At 39.9% G+C, this 20,576-nt stretch overlaps 1 protein-coding gene across 5 annotated transcripts; it reads left to right on the top strand.

Moving 5' to 3' along the window:
• Positions 1-244: 244 nt before the first annotated feature.
• On the top strand, positions 245-13,786 carry snx16 (sorting nexin 16). Of its 5 annotated transcripts, none has more exons than XM_082545541.1 (9): positions 245-420; positions 1,712-2,268; positions 2,397-2,483; positions 5,060-5,208; positions 5,430-5,499; positions 8,342-8,478; positions 8,584-8,700; positions 10,132-10,168; positions 11,278-11,390. In XM_082545541.1, the coding sequence occupies exons 2-8, from the start codon at positions 1,852-1,854 to the stop codon at positions 10,145-10,147; spliced, it is 993 nt and encodes a 330-aa protein (XP_082401667.1). In that variant the 5' UTR covers positions 245-420; positions 1,712-1,851; the 3' UTR covers positions 10,148-10,168; positions 11,278-11,390. The 5 variants fall into 5 exon arrangements, with proteins under 5 accessions (XP_082401667.1, XP_082401665.1, XP_082401666.1 ...); XM_082545539.1 differs by having other exon boundaries at positions 10,129-10,168; XM_082545540.1 differs by having other exon boundaries at positions 10,132-10,173; positions 11,278-11,378.
• Positions 13,787-20,576: the final 6,790 nt, after the last annotated feature.

Genomic DNA, 20,576 nt, shown 5'->3' with positions numbered 1-20,576 from the left:
AAATATTGAGCTGATTTAGATTTCTCGTTTGTTCATTCACTGCATTTTGTTGATTGATGAAAATAAATGATTAACACAAAGCATTCCTTGTTTACAGCATTTTCCCTACCTGCCTAAAACCTTTGTGTGTGTGTCTGTGTGTGTTTTCTGATAGTACCTGTTTCAAATCCCTTTAAGTCTTGTGTCTACTTTTTTGCTGAGGAATTACATTTTCTATATAGTATTAAGCGTGTTACTGCGCACTCTACTGGTTATGCAAAGGTACTGCCGTCATTGTGGTCAGAGTTCCAGCATGCTAACATGAAAACACAGAGGGAGGAGATACGGCGGCGGGTAAACAGCAACGGGGCAACTACACATTTGGCTCTATGTCTGTAGTAAACATATTTTCGGACAGAGAAGGATATCTGGACTCCTACGGTAAGCGAAAGACCTTTTCACTCGGGGTCATCTTAGCTTTGCCCACACATGCTCTCCGTCTTAGCTCGCTAGCTAACCTGAATGTAATGTGATACATGCCCGGTTCTTTCAGTGGGATGGGGGACGCACCAAACACGGTTTAAAACCGGGCTATTTAACTGTTGGTTTGTTTATTATTGGGAAAAATGCTACCAGGAGAATAAAAACAGATATCCGACGCAGTATTGGTAATTCTTGCTGCATTCGGCATTCAATTGTTGTTGTAAACAGCTATTATATCAGTAAAATTGTTGTTAGCGTACTTTGTATTGTAGTGAAACTAACTAGTGTTAGCTCATGTTAAAGTGTAGCTAACTTTGACGGTGAGAACGGTAACGTTTTATAAACTGTACTCTTGTGGTTTTCTGATAGTAGTTCTCTAAACTGAAAGGCGGGTTAACACTATTACACGACCATGTTTTGTTAATGAAGTTCTCAGAGCTCAGAAAGGACGTCGTGAATCGTAGTGAATGCGGTTAGCTTGCTTGCTAAAATAACATAGAGGGTAGCTATATCGTTAGCGACTTGGTCTAAAAATGGCATTTATGTTTACGAAGCAGGGCAATTACATTAGAAAGCCCGTGTTTTGTTGTAACGCTGGCTGCCGTCCCAGAGTTTTCGCCGTGTTTCACCAAAATAGCAGCAGGACCTTGTCAATTAGTGAGAGCCATAAATGACATGTCTCATTGTGTTTACTTCTTACATCTATCCTTTCATCCTCTTTCTGCTGCTGAGTTATTTTTTCCCCACTTTTGCCTGCCAGATTTTATTTATAATCGCTATATTTTTACAGCGTATATTCCCATTACGAGTACGTCAGTAGTATTCTTAAACGCTCTTCATTTGTACTCCTATGGAGTGGATTGACTGGTTTCTGAGCAGCTCTGAAGCTGAATTAACACGAACAAAATAGACAGGTAGCTGCTGATTTCTCTGGCCTCTCTCTTTCATGAAAACCAACATGCAGCTCTGTTTCATTCAAGTTGACATGTGAATCTAATCTTTACAGGCTTTTACCGTAATGAATTTTACACATAATACACAAATTCATAAATTATAAATCATATGGGGCTCGTGTCAATAATTCACGTGCCCTGGGTTTGTGAGGTACTTGACAGATTGTGCCACATTTATGTAGACTCAGGGCGAATTAAGTAGATTAGGTTTTAAATACAGATTATTTAGAGGCAGTGTAATGATCCTCCATATAATGTTACACCTAATAACTCCTGTTGTTGTTGTTTTTCTATAGAGTCTTCAATGTCAGCCCTTCAGGCTCAGAATTGCTGCTAGACTTCATCCTCACACAACACTACTGTACCAAGACAAGCTTGGTGTGAAAAGCTTTATTGACTTCTATGGTGGTGTGGCAGGAGTACACAACTCAGGAAGATGGCATCACCTTTTGTGCCTGTTCCTGTGCCCATGGACAGAGCCTTGTCCCGTGGTAGCAACAAGCTGAGACGGGCGCAGCGAGCTTCATCGCTAGGAAGTGTCTCCAGCAGCTCAGAGTCTTCGTCTTCAATCGCCAGGATGGCTGGGGAGGAACATGGGGGAGTCGGATGCGGAGAATTAGATTCCCAACATCAGTCTCGCTGTGCGGACAGGGGTGGCCGCAGCCGAACGCCCCCACCCCTTCAGAGCCCTGTGACACGGGCTAAGTTGAACGGGACTCTGGAACCATCTGTCGAATACTCGAGCTGTCCGCGGTCTATATCGGATCCTAGTGGTAGCCAGCAAGCTGAGGAGAGGCCTATCACCCCCACTGTGCTGGGGTATGAGGTCATGGAGGAGAGGGCCAAGTTCACGGTAGGAATCCAGAAAATTAGTTAGCATGGCAACCGCTGTCTGTGCTAGATTTAGTCTGTATTTATTAGTGACTAAACACTAAAGCAAACATGGTGAGCAGTTATTAACATCTGCCTTCTCTACTGCAGGTGTATAAGATCCTGGTGAGAAAGACTCTAGATGAGAGCTGGGTTGTTTTCAGAAGATACGCTGACTTCTCAAGACTCAATGACAAGGTGTGTTTGGGTGTGTTGTCTGTGCATGGGATTAAATGAGCCGTCCCAAACTGGAAAACTACATGAGGGTAAACCTTATTATAATCCTGCCACAACTGAAGCAACTGGTTTCGACTATCAATCCCTCTGCTTTCAGCAAGCTTTCTTTAGTTGTTGAATGCTCAGTGAACATGATTCGAGCTACACAAAGAAGCCTACTGTTCCCAAACAGCCAGCGGGCCTGAGCCAACTAGGAGCTCTGGTCTCTTGTGGTTTTCAGAGTATATAATCACAGTTAACAGAGGAGACATACTATTATATGAGAATACTATATGGATGGAGAAATCATGTAAAAGGTGTAAGGTTTGAAGAATTTAAGCCTATTAAAAGCAGCTCACAGTAATCATCAGTGGATGTCTCATTGAGAACATGTTTGTATCAATGAGACTGATCACAGTTTGGAAATCTGTCAGTATGAAGTGTGTTTTGATTATTCTGTTAGGATTAAATTTTTTAGCTCTACCTTGGAAAGGTTACAGGGATGAGAGTACTTGGCTGCCGTGAGTGAACGCTTCAGAGGGACCAGCAAATACGAGGCAGAAATACCTAGCATGATCTGTATAGTATGGTTTGTATAATAGAGCACTGACTCTGTACAGGGTGGTTCATCACAAACATTATTTTGAGGTTCAGACCTCAGTCAGCATAGCTTCACTGTGAAGTTTAATCGCATGGTGAAAGCAGACAGGTTTGCATACATGTTTACACACCCCAGGCCACCTCCCTCTGAGTAAATTGACACTGGGACCACATATTAACACAATGTCTCCTAAACCTCTCTACATACAGTCAAAAATATCACCAGACTTGTCCTAAATGTTGAATGCTCTTTGACTTCAATAGAGGGACTTTAGCACGATACAGTGAGGTTGTATGTTTATTCAGCAGAAACATTTGGCAACATGTTGTCATTTTTCTTGAAATCAATAGGCAGAACCTTTTATAGAAACCGTTATATACTCCAAAGAAAGTAGGCAGTCCTAGGTGACAGTGAGGATCTCAGGCTACGTCCACACTAATGCATCGTTTTCTCTCCATTTTGGCCTCCCGTCCACACTGAGGCAGCGTTTTCAAAACGCTCTCGAAAACGCATACATTTCAAAACAGTGTTTTCGCATCGCAGTGTTGACAGCAAAAACGGAGACGCATGTTAGTCATATGATGCAGTCATGTGACCAGTTAAACAAAGAGTTCTAAACAAATGTCTGTCCTCCTCCAGAAAATCTTATGTACGCAAACGCACGTTGTAACTTATCTGGTTCGCGTCTTTTATTTTGACAGCGCACCTGCGGACCACTTATGTGCACCCCTGATTATACAGCAGTTGTTTTGTTTGCTCTCAATTTTGACAGCCCTATTAAAGATATATAAAGATATATCCAGATAGCTTTTTCAAATTCTTTAATTCTCACTCGCTTTTGCAACTTTGTACTTTTGTGTTACTCGCAGCAACAACTCCACTTCATTGTTAGTCCATTTAAAAAACTCGGTGCTTTTTCTCAACATTTTGGTGCAACTTTTCAAAGAGCCGGAAAGTAAATAAACAGCTGACAGAAATGAGGCAGGTCGAATCTTCTAGCCTCAGAAATACCAACCTGGCAACATGTATGGGAAACACCTTGCGTAACCACAGCAAAACCCATGTGCTTTCTATTTGTATACTAATGTTTCAGACAGTCACACTTGTATACATACCTATTGTGTCCAGGCTATATTAAACCTCACACAACAAGTTTTCATGTAAAACTCTTCCAGCCTCCTACTCACTATGCAGCTATGAACATTTTACAAACAGTCTGGTTTTGCATGTAAACACTTTGCATATATCCTATCAAAGCTTAAGCTCAGAATGAAGCTGGAATAATAGGTTTATTAATAGAGGTACGTCTCACCACCCGTGACCATGGGAACAGTTTGTGAGGAAAGCATTTCTGCTGAATGAAGCCAAGTTTACTACAAGAAAGAATTCATGTTGGATTTAACACAGTGGTAAGTAACACATTAAGAAATGTGTAGTTGCACCAAAAATGCATGAGGTCTGTAATATGACACCAGCATAGCGCAGAACACTAATCTGGACTTTCACCTGTGTGATTAAAAAAGCTCATGAGATTTAAAGCTCATTTTGAAATTTTGTTTTTTTTTTGGGGGGGGGGGGTTAAGTGTTTTTGGATGTATGGTTGTATCTTGAATGCACGTGAAATAAAAATGTGACAATCTGATGACAGACTATTATGAAAAACATTTTTGATTATGACATTTCTGTGATTTGGTTATTTAGTAAGGTATATAGATCAGAAAGTAGCAGACCTGTGCTCTTTTGTTTGGATGCAGGTTTGATCCGAGCACAAAATCTAGACGAAGAGTGTGTTTGCTTTGTGGGCTGGAAGCGTTTTTCTTGGCCCGCCACCAACTTTATTACTTTTATCTCTGCATGATGTCTACACGGCCCTTACATGACTGTCTTTGCCCCTACAGCCTGTAGCTGAATGTAAGGGCAATCATTCACTGTGTGTGTCTGTGTGTATTTGTTCCAGCTGAAGGAGACGTTTCCAGGCTTCCGCCTCTCACTGCCTCCTAAGCGCTGGTTCAAAGACAACTATGACAGTAACTTCCTGGAAGACAGACAGTTAGGACTGCAAGCTTTTTTGCAAAACTTGGTTGCACACAAGGACATCGCCAACTGGTATGAGCCTATTATGTTTAATAATAAAAATGTTACTGGGCCATATTTTATGTCATGCTGGGTCATTATTGCAGACAAACCTTGCCGTAACTCTTAGTTTGTGTTGGCTGCATCAGAGCTATGTGGAAAATACATGCATAGCTAAAAAGATAACTGATATCAGTGTGAGCTGACCTGTTTTCTAATCTTTCTAATCTTACATCATTTATTGTTCTTGACAGCCTGCCGGTGAGAGAGTTTCTGTGTCTCGATGATCCACCTGGGCCTTTTGACAGTCTGGAGGAGAGCAGGGTGAGTGTGCATTTAGAGTATGTGTAAGTTGGATGCTGAAGCTTTTGAGCATCAGTTACTTCTACTCCTCCTCCACATCTTGTCCCAGGATAGACACAGGACATGTAGCTGTCCTCTGCCTTTTAAGTTAATCATTACCTCTGGTGTTATTCAAATTTAGAAGGACGGAATCAGTGCATTCTTAGTTTTAAAGCTGTTTTGCAATTTGTTTATCCCTGCCATTAAGGAATATATTAAGGAAAACTACATCTGGCAACTGAAAATCTCATATGAAAGAACCGGAAAGCAGCTAACAGACTGAGCACTGTTCTTGGACTTTGCAGCAAACAGAGCCAACATGGAAAGTTATGGAAAGGAAACCCTTAATCTCATTACAAAAGACAGTGCAGTGAGATGTCAGGTGCCTAAACCATGATGGTATATGTCGTCTAGAGATGGCACGATACCACTTTTATGTCCGATACCGATATCGTAAATTTGGATATCTGCCAATACGATATGAATCTGATATAGTGTATTTTTTTGTTTTTTTATTATCTTGCTGCATTATTTTATAAGTTCAAACTCAAGTTTAAAAAAACCAAAACACTAAAGCTATTCTGTTAAACCTGTATGTAAAAAAAAAAATAAAAAAAAATACACTGCACCTAAAATATTTGATAGTTCGGTAATACTGATCAATCTAATAAACTTAAACCTAGTCTATCCTCCCAATTCTGGTATTTTAAAGAGTACTTAGTGGAAATATTAAGCAACCTAACTAATAGGGTTCCAACTCCCAGCAAAAAAAAAAAAATAGGGAACCACCCCCCACCCTCCACCTCGTGATGCTTAATCGATGTAATCAACTTTAATTTAATGCACAAAAAAATGCACAGAAGTCAATTATTTTTCCACAATAATTAAATAGATTCAACATCTTTCTTCAACAGAATTGCAGACTGCACAGATGGTACCTTCCCAAAGGAAAAAGTAGTAAAGCTTACTAGAGATGGCACGATACCACTTTTTTATGTCCGATACCGATATCATAAATTTGGATATCTGCCGATACCGATATGAATCCGATATAGTGTTTTTTAATCAACAAAACTGTTTTTTTTAAATATCTTGCTGCATTTTGTATAAGTTCATACTCAAGTTTAAAACAACAACTACACTTAAGCTATTCTGTTATACCTATATGCAAAAAAAAAAAAAAATTTCATAGTTCAGCAATACTGATCAATCTAATAAACTTAGACCTACACCATCCTCCCTATTCTGGTATTTTAAAGAGTGCTTAGCATAAATATTAAGCAACCTAACTAATAGGGTTCCAACTCCCAGCAACAACAAAAATAAATAAATAAAAAATAGAGAACCACCCCTCACGCTCCACCTCATGATGCTTAATCGACGTAATCAACCTTAATTTGATGCAGTGTGAAAAAAAAAATGCACAGAAATCAATTATTTTTGAAGAAATATTAAATAGATTCAACATCTTTCTTCAACAAAATTGCAGACTGCACAGATGGTACCTTCCCAAAGTAAAAAGTACTATAACTTACTAGGGTATATATATTAGACTTAATAGTTACTATATACAGTAATTGACTTCTATTCATTTTACATCAAATTAAAACTTTGGGTGTCAGATAATTATTTATTAAAAGCTAGACATTTTAAATGAGAATAAGAAAGAAAAGGATGTCTTTGTGCCCCCTTTTCCCTGTTAATGCCCTATCGGCCCCCCTGGCTAAACTTTGCTAGATCCGCCCCTGCACAGTTACCAGCGTCAGCTGTAGAAAAAGATCCTCGAGTAGAAAGTAATATTAAATAAATTCTAACAACAGCTGATCAAGCTTAAACGTGCTGCTGTTGTTCAGCCGCTGGTTTCCTCTTTCTGGTGCAAAGTGGGCCAAAAACAAACCAGAGAGACGGACTCGCGACAGAAAAGCCGATCAGCTGATCATTAAGCAGTTTCATGATTGAAGTAGCAGCCAGAAGAGGCAGTCGCTCCATATATCGTTTGGCAAGCTTAACGCAGGAATGCTTTACAAACATTCAGAGATGGACTTACACACTTGCTTTACTTCTCTCGGGATAACTTTGTCGGAGATGAAATGCCGGGTTGCTAGCGAAGCTCCACATGCTATCCAGACCACCGACAGGTCCTGCATGCCACAGCCGCTCTATAACGTGATGCATACTGCTCCGACGTGCTAACGTTCTGAGGTGAGTTACGGCGTGTTGCAAGTTTTGTGAGGTGCTTTCGTGATATTTAATGGATCGGATTACATTTTTTATTTTTCTCTGATATCCGATCCAGTAATTTAGGTCAGTATCGGACCGATACCGATACGTAATATCGGTCCATCTCTAAAGCTTACTAGGGTTTATTAGACTTAATAGTTACTATATACAGTAATTGACTTCTATTCATTTTACATCAAATTAAAACTTTGGGTGTAAGATTCAGATAATTATTTATTAAAAGCTAGACATTTTAAATGAGAATAAGAAAGAAAAGTATGTCTTTGTGCCCCCCTTTCCCCTGTTCATGCCCTATCGGCCCCCCTGGCTAAACTTTGCTAGATCCGCCCCTGCACAGTTACCAGCCGTCAGCTAGAAAAGGATCCTGGTGTAGAAAGTAATATTAAAAAAATTCTAACAACAGCTTATCAAGGTTAAATGTGCATCAAATGCATGCTGAAGCTTTTGGCACAGACCTCACAGCCCGCTGGGCCTTTTCAATTCACGAACTTCTGAAGAAAACCCCATTGTTGTTATCTATATGGTATTTTGACCATGTAAAGATGTAAATATTTTCTGCTCCTCATTTCCCCCCTTCTTCTAGGCGTTCTGTGAGACTCTGGAGGAGAGCAACTATCGTCTTCAGAAGGAGCTGCTAGAGAAGCAAAAGGAGATTGCCTCCCTAAAGAGGAGACTGGAGGAGAGGGAGCAAGCCATCCTACTACTGGAAAAGCATATCAAGTCAGTAGATAAACACAACCGTATGCATCCTTAGAGAGATTCACAAAAGTCTCACATGTGAGAGGAGAATGACCTTTTGGATGTGTGTGTGAATCTCTGTTGCAGCGATGAGTGTGTTAGTCCAGAGTCTCCATGTCGACTGTCAGCTCAGGGCAGTGAGAGCAGTGCAGATGTGGAGTCATCTGCTGCAGAGGCCGATCAGGACATCCCTGAAGACACCGGGTAAGAGACGCTCGCATAAACCACAAATGGCAACGATAAAACAAGGAGTAGGTTTGATCTACTACTCCTCTAATGTGCTCCTGACACCAACCAAAGTTCATGTGATTTCCACAGAATTATATCTGTTTATGCTGCCACAACATCGAAGTTAAAGCAGATTTTCCATTTATTTTAAAAGTGGATCAAAGGTCGAGGGGCAAGGTTCATTTGTGAATTTAAACCACCTTAAGGAGCATTCTCGTAAGGTTAACAGGCTTTCTTGCAAGGCATTTCAGTCCATTTGATTTTGTCCGTCTTGCACAAAACTTGCATGTTTTTTGATATTCGTGATAATCTGGAGTTAATAAAACCCCACATAAGACCATCAGGAAAGTTAAAGGCATCACGGCTCATAAACTGCTGGAAGCCTTGAAGCCAAATGAATAAATGATGTGTTGGATTTATAACTGCAGTTAATGTAGTAAACTGGAGATGACTGAAAATCTCAAAAGCTCATTATTAAAACCACTGCTTTACCTCTTGGTAAAGCAGTGGGAAAGTAGAATTTGTCTTATCTGAGGACGTGCAGTTTTCTGCGACTGATTAGGGTGAAAACGGTTTGCACAGCAGAGAACTTGATTTATAGGCCCTGAAGAGTGTGCACCTCTCTTACTTCATCCTCTACAACCTAATTTAATTAAATGACAGTATTTACTGATCTCATAGGAGTAAGACTCACAGAGTGCAAGGTTCGGTGTATCTTTCCTCCTCATGGAAAAGGTTTTCACATTTTTAAGCAAGTAGAAAACCGTTTTAATATCAGAATTTAAAAAATGTTCTTTACTGTCAGTAGAAGAGTTAAATTTCGAACATGTAAATAGACAGAAAACAAAAAAGTAAAGACATCAAGTTGTCATAAATATCTCTAAATCTACACAATGTTTATGCTCAAAAAGGAGTGATGTTTACACTTTTAAAGAAACACGAAAAATAAAAATCAACATCACGCAGAAAGGAAGTTGTTCAGTTGTTGGGAATGAATACTGAAATCGACTCTGGTGTTTGCACGGTTTTCTCACTACAATGGGCGTTGTGGGTTTGAACTGTGGTTCTCATCACTGCCCAGATGTTGTTTTTTATTCCAGGATTGGACATTATTTACCAAATACTGGCTGTTGTTATGTTTCTGGTATTTTGAAATCAAGAAATACAAATGTCAACGTTTCAGTGATGAGTTTCAGACCCACACGAGAGTCATAAAGACGGCACACACTAGTGTGTAAATGTAGTTATGGTAATAAAAAAAAAAAATGGCGTATGCATGTCTGTGAAGATGTTTCTGGTTTAAGGAGAAGATAATTATCATTAATATTCTAAACCTTGTTCCACTTTCTCCTTTTCTTTTTTTAAAATATGTTTTCACTTGTTTTTCACTCTCATATTTCACAGCAGTGCTGCCCCAATGTGAAAATAAAGAGCCCCATAACATGTGAGGTACTTTCAATTGCAGCTCAGCAGGCTAACACTGTGGCATACTGTTTCCTCCCCCCACTCTGTTCTTCTTGCCAATAACATGCATCCCACTGCTAACTGCACAGTAAAGATGTCATGTTTAATGATGTTGGCGTGTTTAAGGATGGGTTCGGATTGCTTTCAAGTCGGTCTAAGTGCAGCGCTCACATGGTAAATGTGCGTTTAATTCCCGTGTTCCCCGGAGCTGCACACATTACATGTAAGTGCTGTATTAAGATTTATTTGAAAAATAAACAAACCTGTCTTTAAAGTGCTCGGAGTCGGGATGTTTCTCCGGATTGGGGTGATTTCACTTTCAGTAAAACTAGTTCAGAAAAATGTCTCCTGATCAAAGTCCGGTCTTAACAAACCACATATTGATTTAAACCTGTCACAGGATTATGCTTTTTAAGGGACAACTATCTGAGTTAAAGGATGTGTTTAAAAATAGTCTAGTTTTAAAGCAAGTGACCTGAAATTGATTTTGCCCCAGCTGTGGTGTGTATTTGTTGTACTCCAACGTCCTGTCCTCTCTTCTGTCTGTGCTGCACTGCACTCCTGCATCACATATGACTAACAAATGGTGTTTGTGCCTCCTTTTCACGTGGTGATGTATGTTCATTACATGACCATTGTAGGTGTTTGGATTTGAGGGAGTGCAGGTTTTTCTTTCTTCCTATTCTCGTCTGTTGGATTGACAGCTTCTATAAAAGTACTACTGTATATAATGCTTTGTGAGTGCACGTGATGTTTGAGGATGTAGACGGGATGTAAACAGTCCTGATGCCCTTATCTGTTATCACTTGTGTTTTAACAGATGCTATATAGAGTTGGATAGCAAGCCTGTCTCGCTGTGTTCTCAGGGGACCTGTATGTGCAGTATTCTGGTGCTGCGGCATCAATAACTTGATGTCTCGGTCTCCCCACATCAATGCCTCACACTTTGAGCTATTCTAGTCTCTCGCATCTGCATTTCCTCTTTGGATCTTTGTCTGTCTGTCTTTGTGTTGCCTGATGTTCTCTCGTCCCGTTACCTTCTGTCACGTGCTCAGTGTATTTCTTCTGCTCTGACTTCCCTCTCTCCAGTGGCAGGTGTGAGGTGCAGCCTGTGCGATCCTCTGCCTGTTGGTGCGGTCCGTCGCTCAGCGTCTCTCCTCCCGTCATCCAGGTCACTCAGCTCTACCACAAGAACTCAGAACACTAACAATAAACCCGGGTCTTCCTCGCCATCTCTTTTTGTTCTCCCTGCCTTCTTTTCCTCCTCCTCACTGCAGCATTAGTCCACATGTTTGTTTGGGTTGTTTGTTTTTTAGTTTTTCTTGTGTTCTTATTTGTACTTTGCCTTTACCACGTCCTTTCACATCTCATCTTACTACCTGTCAGAGGGCAAGTGATGTTTCATTGTCCAGTCATGGAGTTGGATGATACCTCAAGATCTGGACTTAAAAGAGAATGGTTGTATACTAAAAGCAACAAACCATGGGAAATTTTATCCGGCACCTACAGAAGATGTTGAACACCTTGTTGGGACTTTGGACTAAATGGATCTGTCTGACAGTGTGTTTGGATTTCTTGGTCCTGATGATTCACTTTTGAACCCAGTGTGTATCCACAAGACCTCATGAGTTAGAGCCCAAAGCCAAAGTCTGAATTTTTGACCAAAAAGGAGAAAAGGGCAGATTTCACAATTGTGACAATCTATATGAAATCTGAATTATAATCTCAATAGTTTTCGCTGCAGTCCTTTGCCTTATGGTATCTTAGTTGTTATGAGAGGCCCTCTTTATAAACCAGGGAAACGACACCCCCGTGTGGCTGTTCAAATAAAAGTCTGACTCAGGATAAGCAGGTAACAGGTGTGTTTGACAGAGGATTGGTAACGATTGGTCTGCAGGTACTTCATCTCATTGCAGTGTACTGCCATTTACTGTTATTGTGGTAGACGGTCCTTCCGTCTTGAAAATTGCCATTGTGTCTCCACTTTCCGGTGCATCTAAAAGCTACATTCCACCCTGTTTTAGTGCCATGTGTCATAAATCATGTCCTGATGGGGGCATTTAGTCTGTACCATACTGTGTCAAAGCCAAGGAATGTAAAGGTCGACATGTATACTAATCGTGTCGTTACCAAGAAACATTCCTGCATATATGCATAAACATTTGAAGGCATTAATTTTCCAGGTGAAGGTCATTTCACAAATCTTTACACCAGACCTCTCCTGGCACTTCTTCTGGATTTCCTTTTTTTTTTTTTTCAAGGCCTACTGTGGCGTGATTAAAGGACAAGAATGGCATTTTTGCTCACATATGTAGGAATGAGGATTTGGTTTTAGCTGCTGTGGATTTTAAGATATCAGATCTAACAGCTACTTCTTCGTATTTTGATAATCCACGTAGGACGTTGTCGATTGTTTTTTTTTTTTTCTACTGGCATTGCAGTTACAGCAATAGTCACGTTAGTCATGTTTTGGGGCATCCTAGGAAACCTCGACAGAATTTTTATTTCAGATGTTTCAAAATCCCAGCTGATAAAACTATCGACCAGGTGAGATACTCAGGAGTATAATTATAGAATTATAACTATATAATTTGGGTGAAAGACACAAAGAGGTGAAAGCTCCTCAAGTATACAGTGGTGCTATTCTTTTTACCTGAAAAATCCTAAAGTTTAAGACCTGACGGGCTGGAAAAAGAGGGAAAACAAGGCCAACGTAGTCATCGTTTCAAAGCCTTCAAAGCTTGTTAGGATGCAAAACCATCGGGCTGGTATTTGAGGAAGAAGTGAATGCCACAGGCAACTAATAAACTCACAGTTTAGCTTTGTTGGCTCTTTATCTGCATCAAGACTGTTATTCATTAAATCATCCACTAAAGCCATATTTTTACACTTAAGAGCACTTGAGAGGCAGACGTTTCACGTGTGATCGAGTGTGCTGAGCAGCTGTTGTTTTCACTCTTTCATGATGACTACGAAGGATATAATGGCTACGGGGGATGTTGACTTGTCTCAAACTAGGCCTGGAACAGGTCATGTGATGCACTTTATGGATGAATGGCAACACGCAATGTTTGCTAGGATATTGTTTTTACTATTATAACACAGAAATATGCCTTTTAGCTCACCTGATCTGTCCTGGCTCCCAACTGTATATGAAATGTCACAGCTTGGTTAACTTGTATTTAGTTCTGTTTGTCTGTAAATTCATTTGTTGTATAATTCTAAGTGCCTTGAATATTTCCACTCGGCTCTTTTTTTTTATATATATATGTTGGAATAGCTTTATAGGTTTGTGTACAACGTGTGACATATCCACTACATCCCCCTGATGGAACTAATGTTTTAAAAACACTTCTGTGTATATGTGAAAGAGATGCTTTTGTTATATTACATGAACTGATATGGAAATTTAGTTCAGATATACACTTGTAGTTGCACTATAAAAATTGACATAATCTGTAATGTCCCCAATTGAAAGGGTTTATTCACTGAGTAATCTGAAATGTATGCTGTAGATATTGTTACACATGCTATAGCAAAAATGTTTATCAGAAATATTTAATTCACATGCAATTAAACACGGAGTGATATATTGAAAGCATGTGTTTCCTGTGTCCTCACATTTAAAGCCTTCACTGTGTTTTCAGACAAGCTATAACATAACTGCAGAAGTTCATACTTCCATAAAGAAACAAATCTGTCCAAACCATCATTTTGTCTTTACTTCTGTAAACCCCCCACAACCTTTTTAATACGCAGCTTTATGGAGGAACTCCCTTGATCACTGTACGTATGCTGTCCAAACAGTAAGTACTTGCAGCGCCCACATGGAAGTAATTTTATTCCGGCACGGTGTAACACTCGAGGAGGCTGACTTTAAAAGGTGCTGTGGCTTTTCCACAGGCTTTCCTTACCTCAGCTGCATAATGGGTGACCGGAGACAGTTATAATCGTATCTCTATGAAACGCCGCCGCCATTGTCTCAAGGCACAGGGCAAAGTACAAGTGTAGATTTCCATTGCTGAATGCAGTGCAGTACTGTCTTTTGTCCAGAACATTAATGTTAAAATTGAAATATACATGAATTTCTTGATTAAAGACGAGTTTCATTGTAAGCAGGTGGTTTCATGTGCTGAGTTGCCTAATACACCATTAATCTCTCACATGTAGAAATGTGAAAACTAATATGCACTTGAGTACATAGTTTATATCATATAATGTTCTAGGATTGAAGCCAGAGAAGTTTGAAGGAAAAATCAGTGATCCATGTGCATCGTGCTGAAATAAGACAGTTTATTTATAGCTGGTTAATCCTGGTGGTTATAGTTAGAAGACATGTGTTTGCAGATTTCTTCTAATCTAACCCTGTTTGTCTGCAAGCCTCTTATTTGTATCTAAACATCACGTGACCACCGACTGCTGATTAATTTTCACTCTCATGTAAGGATCATTAGAAAACCTTGATCTTTTTTCATAAGGATTTTACTCCATTTATCTGCATTACTGTGAGTGTTTCACATCCCTGGGGAGGAAATTTATCTCACTTAATAAATGAAATTGTCAATTTAAAAACTGCATTTTTGTATTTACTCAGGATCTCTTTGTCTAATATTTAGTGTTTGATCTTAAATCTGTAAACGTCAGAAAAAACTAAGAAATCAGAAGGGGGGCAACTACTTTTTCACAGTATGTCTGTTTATCACTGAAACTAGTGGCTACAGCTGAACATGGGTCAAACTGGCTGTAAGACAGTGGCATAGAGAGCATACCTGAAGCGATTCTTAGTGGAGAGCGCTGAACTTACATTTTTGAAAAGGAAATTGTGTTTTTAGGAGAGACAAACGAGTACAGGTCAGCATTAATACTCCACACATGGACAAAAAAGACATTCAAAGACAGTCTGAAAATGTTTATATCAGTGAATATGGGTTATTGGCCAAACCAGTATGTATGTACATAAATGATCTTTGATATCCAGTTAGCCAAGAGGATGATTATCTCCAGGCGCTGTTGGGCCAGGGCTTCATGTGCTGCAGAGATCAACCGAGGTTTTTAACACGATCTGAGAAATGTGTTGTTGAATGACCAAGTTAAGTGTGTTTTTCTGTTTCCTAGATTTTAATTGCAAATATATGACAATTCCTCAAACATGTCAAGTTGTTTTCCACCCGCTAGATGGATACCAAGTGGTGCAGTGGTTCACACTGTTTCCTCACAGCAAGAAGGCTCTAAACTTGAATCTGCCGGCTGGCTGGGAGCCTTCCTCTGTGGGGTTCACGTGTTCTCCCTGTGACTGTGTGGGTTTGCTCTGACAGTCTTATTTAATACTGGTGATGGGATGTGGGTTCAGACTGAGGTATAACGTCAGGGAGAGCCAAGGCCAACATAACAAACAAAACATCCCTGATGTAGAAATAAAAGAAACTTACCTAACTCCAAAGAAACAAAATATACAACCTCTAACCATAACCTACCTAACAACACATAAACAGGAGAAAACAGGGTGTCAAAACAAAAGGCAGCTCTCCCCTACAAGCAGTCTGAACATGAAAACAACAATGCTCATACAAGATACAAAGGCATGCAAGCCTGCACAGGTATGGCAACCAAAATGGCCAGAGGGCACAGAAGCACAGCTCCACAGGCCTTAAATAGTGCTCTGCTGATTACCAATTAGCCGGACTCTGCGCAGCATCCAATCAGGACAGAGGAGGTGGAGCCTGGACAAAACAAAGGGTAAGGAGAAGAGACATCCTCCTGGGGGATGTAACAGTCTGTTATTCAACACTTGTGAGTACCTGTGTCTGTGCTTCCTATTTTTAGTTTACAACACTGCACTCCACCTTGTACTTGTTTGCAAAGGTGTCAGGAGAAAGTAAATATAAAACGAAAACATGGCAGCACAGCTCAGGTTTGCAAAGCTGTATCTGAACAAACCTCAGGGCTTCTGGAACAGCGTCCTTTGGACAGAGGATACAAAAGTGATGGCGACTGGCCATAACACAGCATCATGTTGGGTGAAATCCAAAAAAGAATAATGGCACAAACACCTCATACAAGCACAGTGGTGGAGGGGTGATGATTTGGGCTTGTTATGCAGCCACATGACCTGGACGCTCATTTTTCTGGAGTCTTGGCTGAAACTCCACACACGGGCCACCCAACAGGACAATGATTCCAAGCAAAACTGCAAAAATATGCCAGAAGGACTGAAAAAGCAAAGAATCAAGGTGTTGCAAGGGCCCGGTCAAAGTCCAGAACTCAACACCATTAAAATAATGCAAACTTTAGAGCGCTGCGTATAAACCGAGGCCAGCAAACCTCAATAAACTGAATCAATGCTGTGAAGGAAAGTGGGCCAAAATTCCTGAATGATGTGAGAAACTGATAGTCATACAGAAAACAGTTGCTTTGAGTTATTGCTGCTGAAGGTGGTTCTTCAGCTTTGACACGTTACAAGGAAGGAACTCTGCCAGGCTCTTTTTAAATGCATATATACACATAGTTTAAATAGTGTAATCTTTCATATATGGTGGGCCCTTGTTTATCGCTGGAGTTACGTTCTAATAACCCGCGATAGGTGAAATACACGAAGTAGCAACTTTGTTTTTTTACAGTTATTATAGATGTTGTGAGGCTGTAAAACACTACACACTTTATACACTTTTCTCAGACAGGCGTGAACATTTTCACACTTTTCTCTCGTGTTTAAACACTCTCAAAGTTCAAACCTTCGTAGAAAAATAAGTCCAGTATTATAGAAGGAAACCAAAGATTAAACCCTGTTTTCAGGTCCAGAACATGGGAATAGAGCAGCTGCCAGAAAACTCAACATTAATGAATCGATGGTACGGACGTGGAGGAAGCAAGAAGAATGAGTTGAGTAAAGTTTGACTTATTTGACTGTTTTGTTTCGCTTAACGCGCCTTATAATCCGGAAAATACGGTAACTTCTACTTTCCTTTAGCATGTCCAGAAGTCCAACTTTCTGTGCGATTGTTAGCATCTTCCTCTGCCTTTTGGATGCTACCTCAGGTGCCTTTGATGGTGCGAAACATCGACGTTGTTGTGTTTGTTGGGGAGAAAACTTACAAACATACAGTGCAGCACTTCTGAGATCGAAAATTTATGTAAATTTGACAAGCTGAACACAGTCTGTACTGTACGGGAGACACTGCAAGGAGGAGATTTATTGACGATGGTCTACAGCCAATCAGGACGCAGAACATAATGCGGCGTTAAAAAAAAAAAGCATGCAAAATTGCACAAAAAAAAAATCCATGAAACAGCGAGGCCGCGAAAGGTGAACCGCGTTATAGCGAGGGACGACTGTACTGTAAAGACATAATTTTGCCTCTGCTGACCTGCAGAGTGCACCTTCTAATCATTTTATTACTCCCTCTGTTCTGGTTTCAGTCCCACTACCACCCTTTTAGTAACAACACTGACTTAAGTAAAGATGCAAAGTATATTAGTTACCATCAGTGCCCGCTCTTTATGTGATGCCACTTTCGTTTGGGTTTTGACATTTCTACTCTCAGCTTTTGAGTTGTGATGTTGTATGTCTCCTTTTCCTGTGTTGACTCACAGTTTCAAGTGGAGGACACAGACACCAGCTCTCCTCCCATGTGTCTCAAGTGGGAAGTTCTTCTGAACGTTTTCAAGGAACCAGTTAAAGACCCTTCGGGGACTTTCCCCATGAACTGCTTTTTATAAGATTGGTTTTGTGGCAGGTTTCAAGCTCAATAAAGAGAATAATTTGTGTGCCCTCTGCTCCCTGAAGATGTTTGCATATTCCCGGTTAAAATAATAAAAGATGGATGACATCCATAGCGCCATGGCAGCTCACTGTCGATCTTTTCTGGCCTACTGAGCCTTTTTAAAAACAAAAACAACAACATCTGACAGTGACGGAGGCGCTGAGTCTGGTTTTCATATCCTGGCGCATATAGAATTTTTCTTGGATGCTCTTAGTTGCACAGAACCATCTGGGTCATATTTTTCTTGACAGATTGAAATAAAGTAACGGCTTTTTTTAACGGCTTCTTAGGTTTCCATTAAAAGTCATCATTCATTAAATGCAAGTCATCTTAAATTATCTGTTTGGAAGCTGCCACTGAAAACCTTAAGGCCTTTGTTCCTCGCAATATACTGCTGTTCATTTCTACATATTTAAAAAAAAAAGGGGGGGAAATAGGTGACGTGACTTAATAAAGGAGAATAAAAACTTTACTTCGGTTTAAATTTTAATTCCAATAAATGTATTCTGCTTGAAGCATATAAGCAGAAAATGAGCAGAGAAAAAGAAAGACAAAATATCTCTATTTTCTCTTGTCTCTATTACAAACTTTGCCTCTTAACAGAGAATGAGTGCACTCAGGGGTGGAACCCTAAAAATCGGTTGTATTGGCTCAACGTGGGGAAAAGAATCCCAATTTCTATTGTGGGCTTCAGTAGATTTTTTCCATGTACAGGCTGTGATCAGCTGATCTGGGCTACTGCTGCTCTGAGGTTTACTCCTCTTTGAGGATTTACACAACGGCATTCAACAAATGTAAGCAGGTGTTTTATGAGTTGTCCTGTTTATGCTCTCTTTATACTGAAGGTGGAATTCAATAAATAAATCTAAGTATCATCAGCTTAACATTTAAATTCCTGTCTTTCTTATCTTTCTCCATCTCTGAGTGAAGTTAGCTCTCTTTCTTTTCTCTCCCTGTGAAAAACTAGCAACACACTGGGAGACAAACACACATTATTACTGAAAACTTCACTGTATTTGAAATTACCTTTTATTTAAAGAGCATTACCCCTCAGCCCTCTTTTGTAGCACTACCTACATGCTGAAATAAATACTCGTGGGCATCTGCTCTCGTCCCGGTGTTGCTCCAGGGAAAAATCTGGCCCCACTTTAACCCCTGACAACATGACATGGTTTTGCCTCTTTCATCTCTTTTTAAGTGACATGCTCTGGTGATTAATACACGAGTAGGATTTCCTCTCATGTGTTACCGTTTAGCCTCAATTCGGTTTTAAGTTTGAATGCTCATAGTGACGTGAAATAATAATTCCTCTCAAATAGGTTAAAGCAAAAGTATTGAGGCCGTTTTGAAAATGTAAGGAGTGGAAAGTACAGATATTTGTTTAAAGTTAGGCGTGAAAGTTAAAAGTTGTCAGAAAAAAAACAACTCAAGTAAAGATACCTGAAAATTCTACAAAGTACTATTACTTCGTTACGTCCCACCTCTGATGGTGTTGAATAGTGGAACAAAATCTACTTCTCTGCCTCTGTAATTCATCAGTTTTAACTAGATCCCAACACCACTGGCTGAAACCACAGAGCTTCCTACATGTTTTACAAATGGTTGTAGACACTCGCCACAACTTCTGACCTCCTCTTTTCATACGACAATTTTTTGAACCAGAAATGTTTCATTGGGATTCATTACTCCATCAGACCTGTTGCCACCAATTTTCAGTCCAGTTCTTGTGTACCTTTACGTACCACAGCTAGTAACAAAATGCCTAAAGACACAATTTAAAATCATGCTTTGCTAAGTTGAGCTGTTATTTGTAGACACAGCATTGGTTCATACACTCAGTGCCTTTTTATGCTTGAACAATTCATGAGTCAGTGTTAAATGGCTTGCAAACAATAACATCAAGAACCTGTACCTGACCATTGTCAGAGGGAAATGATCAGGTACAAGGACTGAACTAAAAATGAGTGAAAGAGCAGCCAAAGAGCCAAAGAAAAAACTGAAACAGCTCCAGAAACCCTGGAGGAAAAAAGAGAATCTGGTTACCAGGAAAAACAATACAGAGAAATGAAGGGTGTCTTAAGAACTGCACAGTCCTGTCAATCATCTTGCATAAGAGTCAAGAATTATCTGCTTAAGCAACTCCAAAAGAGACAAACTGTCATGGAAACTCAAAACATTTAGGTAAGTATGTTTTTTTTTAAGATCTGCTTGATTGATTGATTTCTTTGAACTCTTGAGCTCATAATGTGCTCAAGTTGAAATATCTTTGCTCGCTATACAACTCAGCACAAACTGCAACAGAACTGTGAGCATCGATTACCTATTAGAAGATAATCAGTTGCAAGATCTCCCCACAGACCTTTCAGAGCTCGGAGGCCACGGTTTTTAAGGGGAGGGGTTGGTGATTGAATGGATTTTAAGCAACAATAGAGTCTCTCTGATAATAAAACGCTTTATCAGACTCATTATTCACCAAGTCAAAGATTTTATTGTGGCTGTATTAACATGTGGATGCCAGATGAAGCTCTTATTATGTACATGAGACTGAAAATGTAGCTCTTGTGTCTTATAAATGTATCCATGGGTTTAACGCTTTCTTTATAACCAGCGGGCACACAGGGAGTATAA

Source organism: Aulonocara stuartgranti (assembly GCF_965226115.1).
Source record: "Aulonocara stuartgranti genome assembly, chromosome: 9".
Taxonomy (NCBI): Eukaryota; Metazoa; Chordata; class Actinopteri; order Cichliformes; family Cichlidae; genus Aulonocara; species Aulonocara stuartgranti.
Note: the sequence above shows the minus strand (reverse complement) of the source record. Positions and strands in the feature narration are given on the sequence as shown.

Bases quoted from the DNA above. Each gene is read 5' to 3' on its own strand.
- snx16 (XM_082545537.1), top strand. From the start codon at position 1,852: ATGGCATCACCTTTTGTGCCTGTTCCTGTGCCCATGGACAGAGCCTTG. The intron at 5,500-8,341 runs GTGAGTGTGCAT...CCCTTCTTCTAG, and splicing joins ACAGTCTGGAGGAGAGCAGG to GCGTTCTGTGAGACTCTGGA. The intron at 8,479-8,583 runs GTCAGTAGATAA...TCTCTGTTGCAG, and splicing joins CTACTGGAAAAGCATATCAA to CGATGAGTGTGTTAGTCCAG.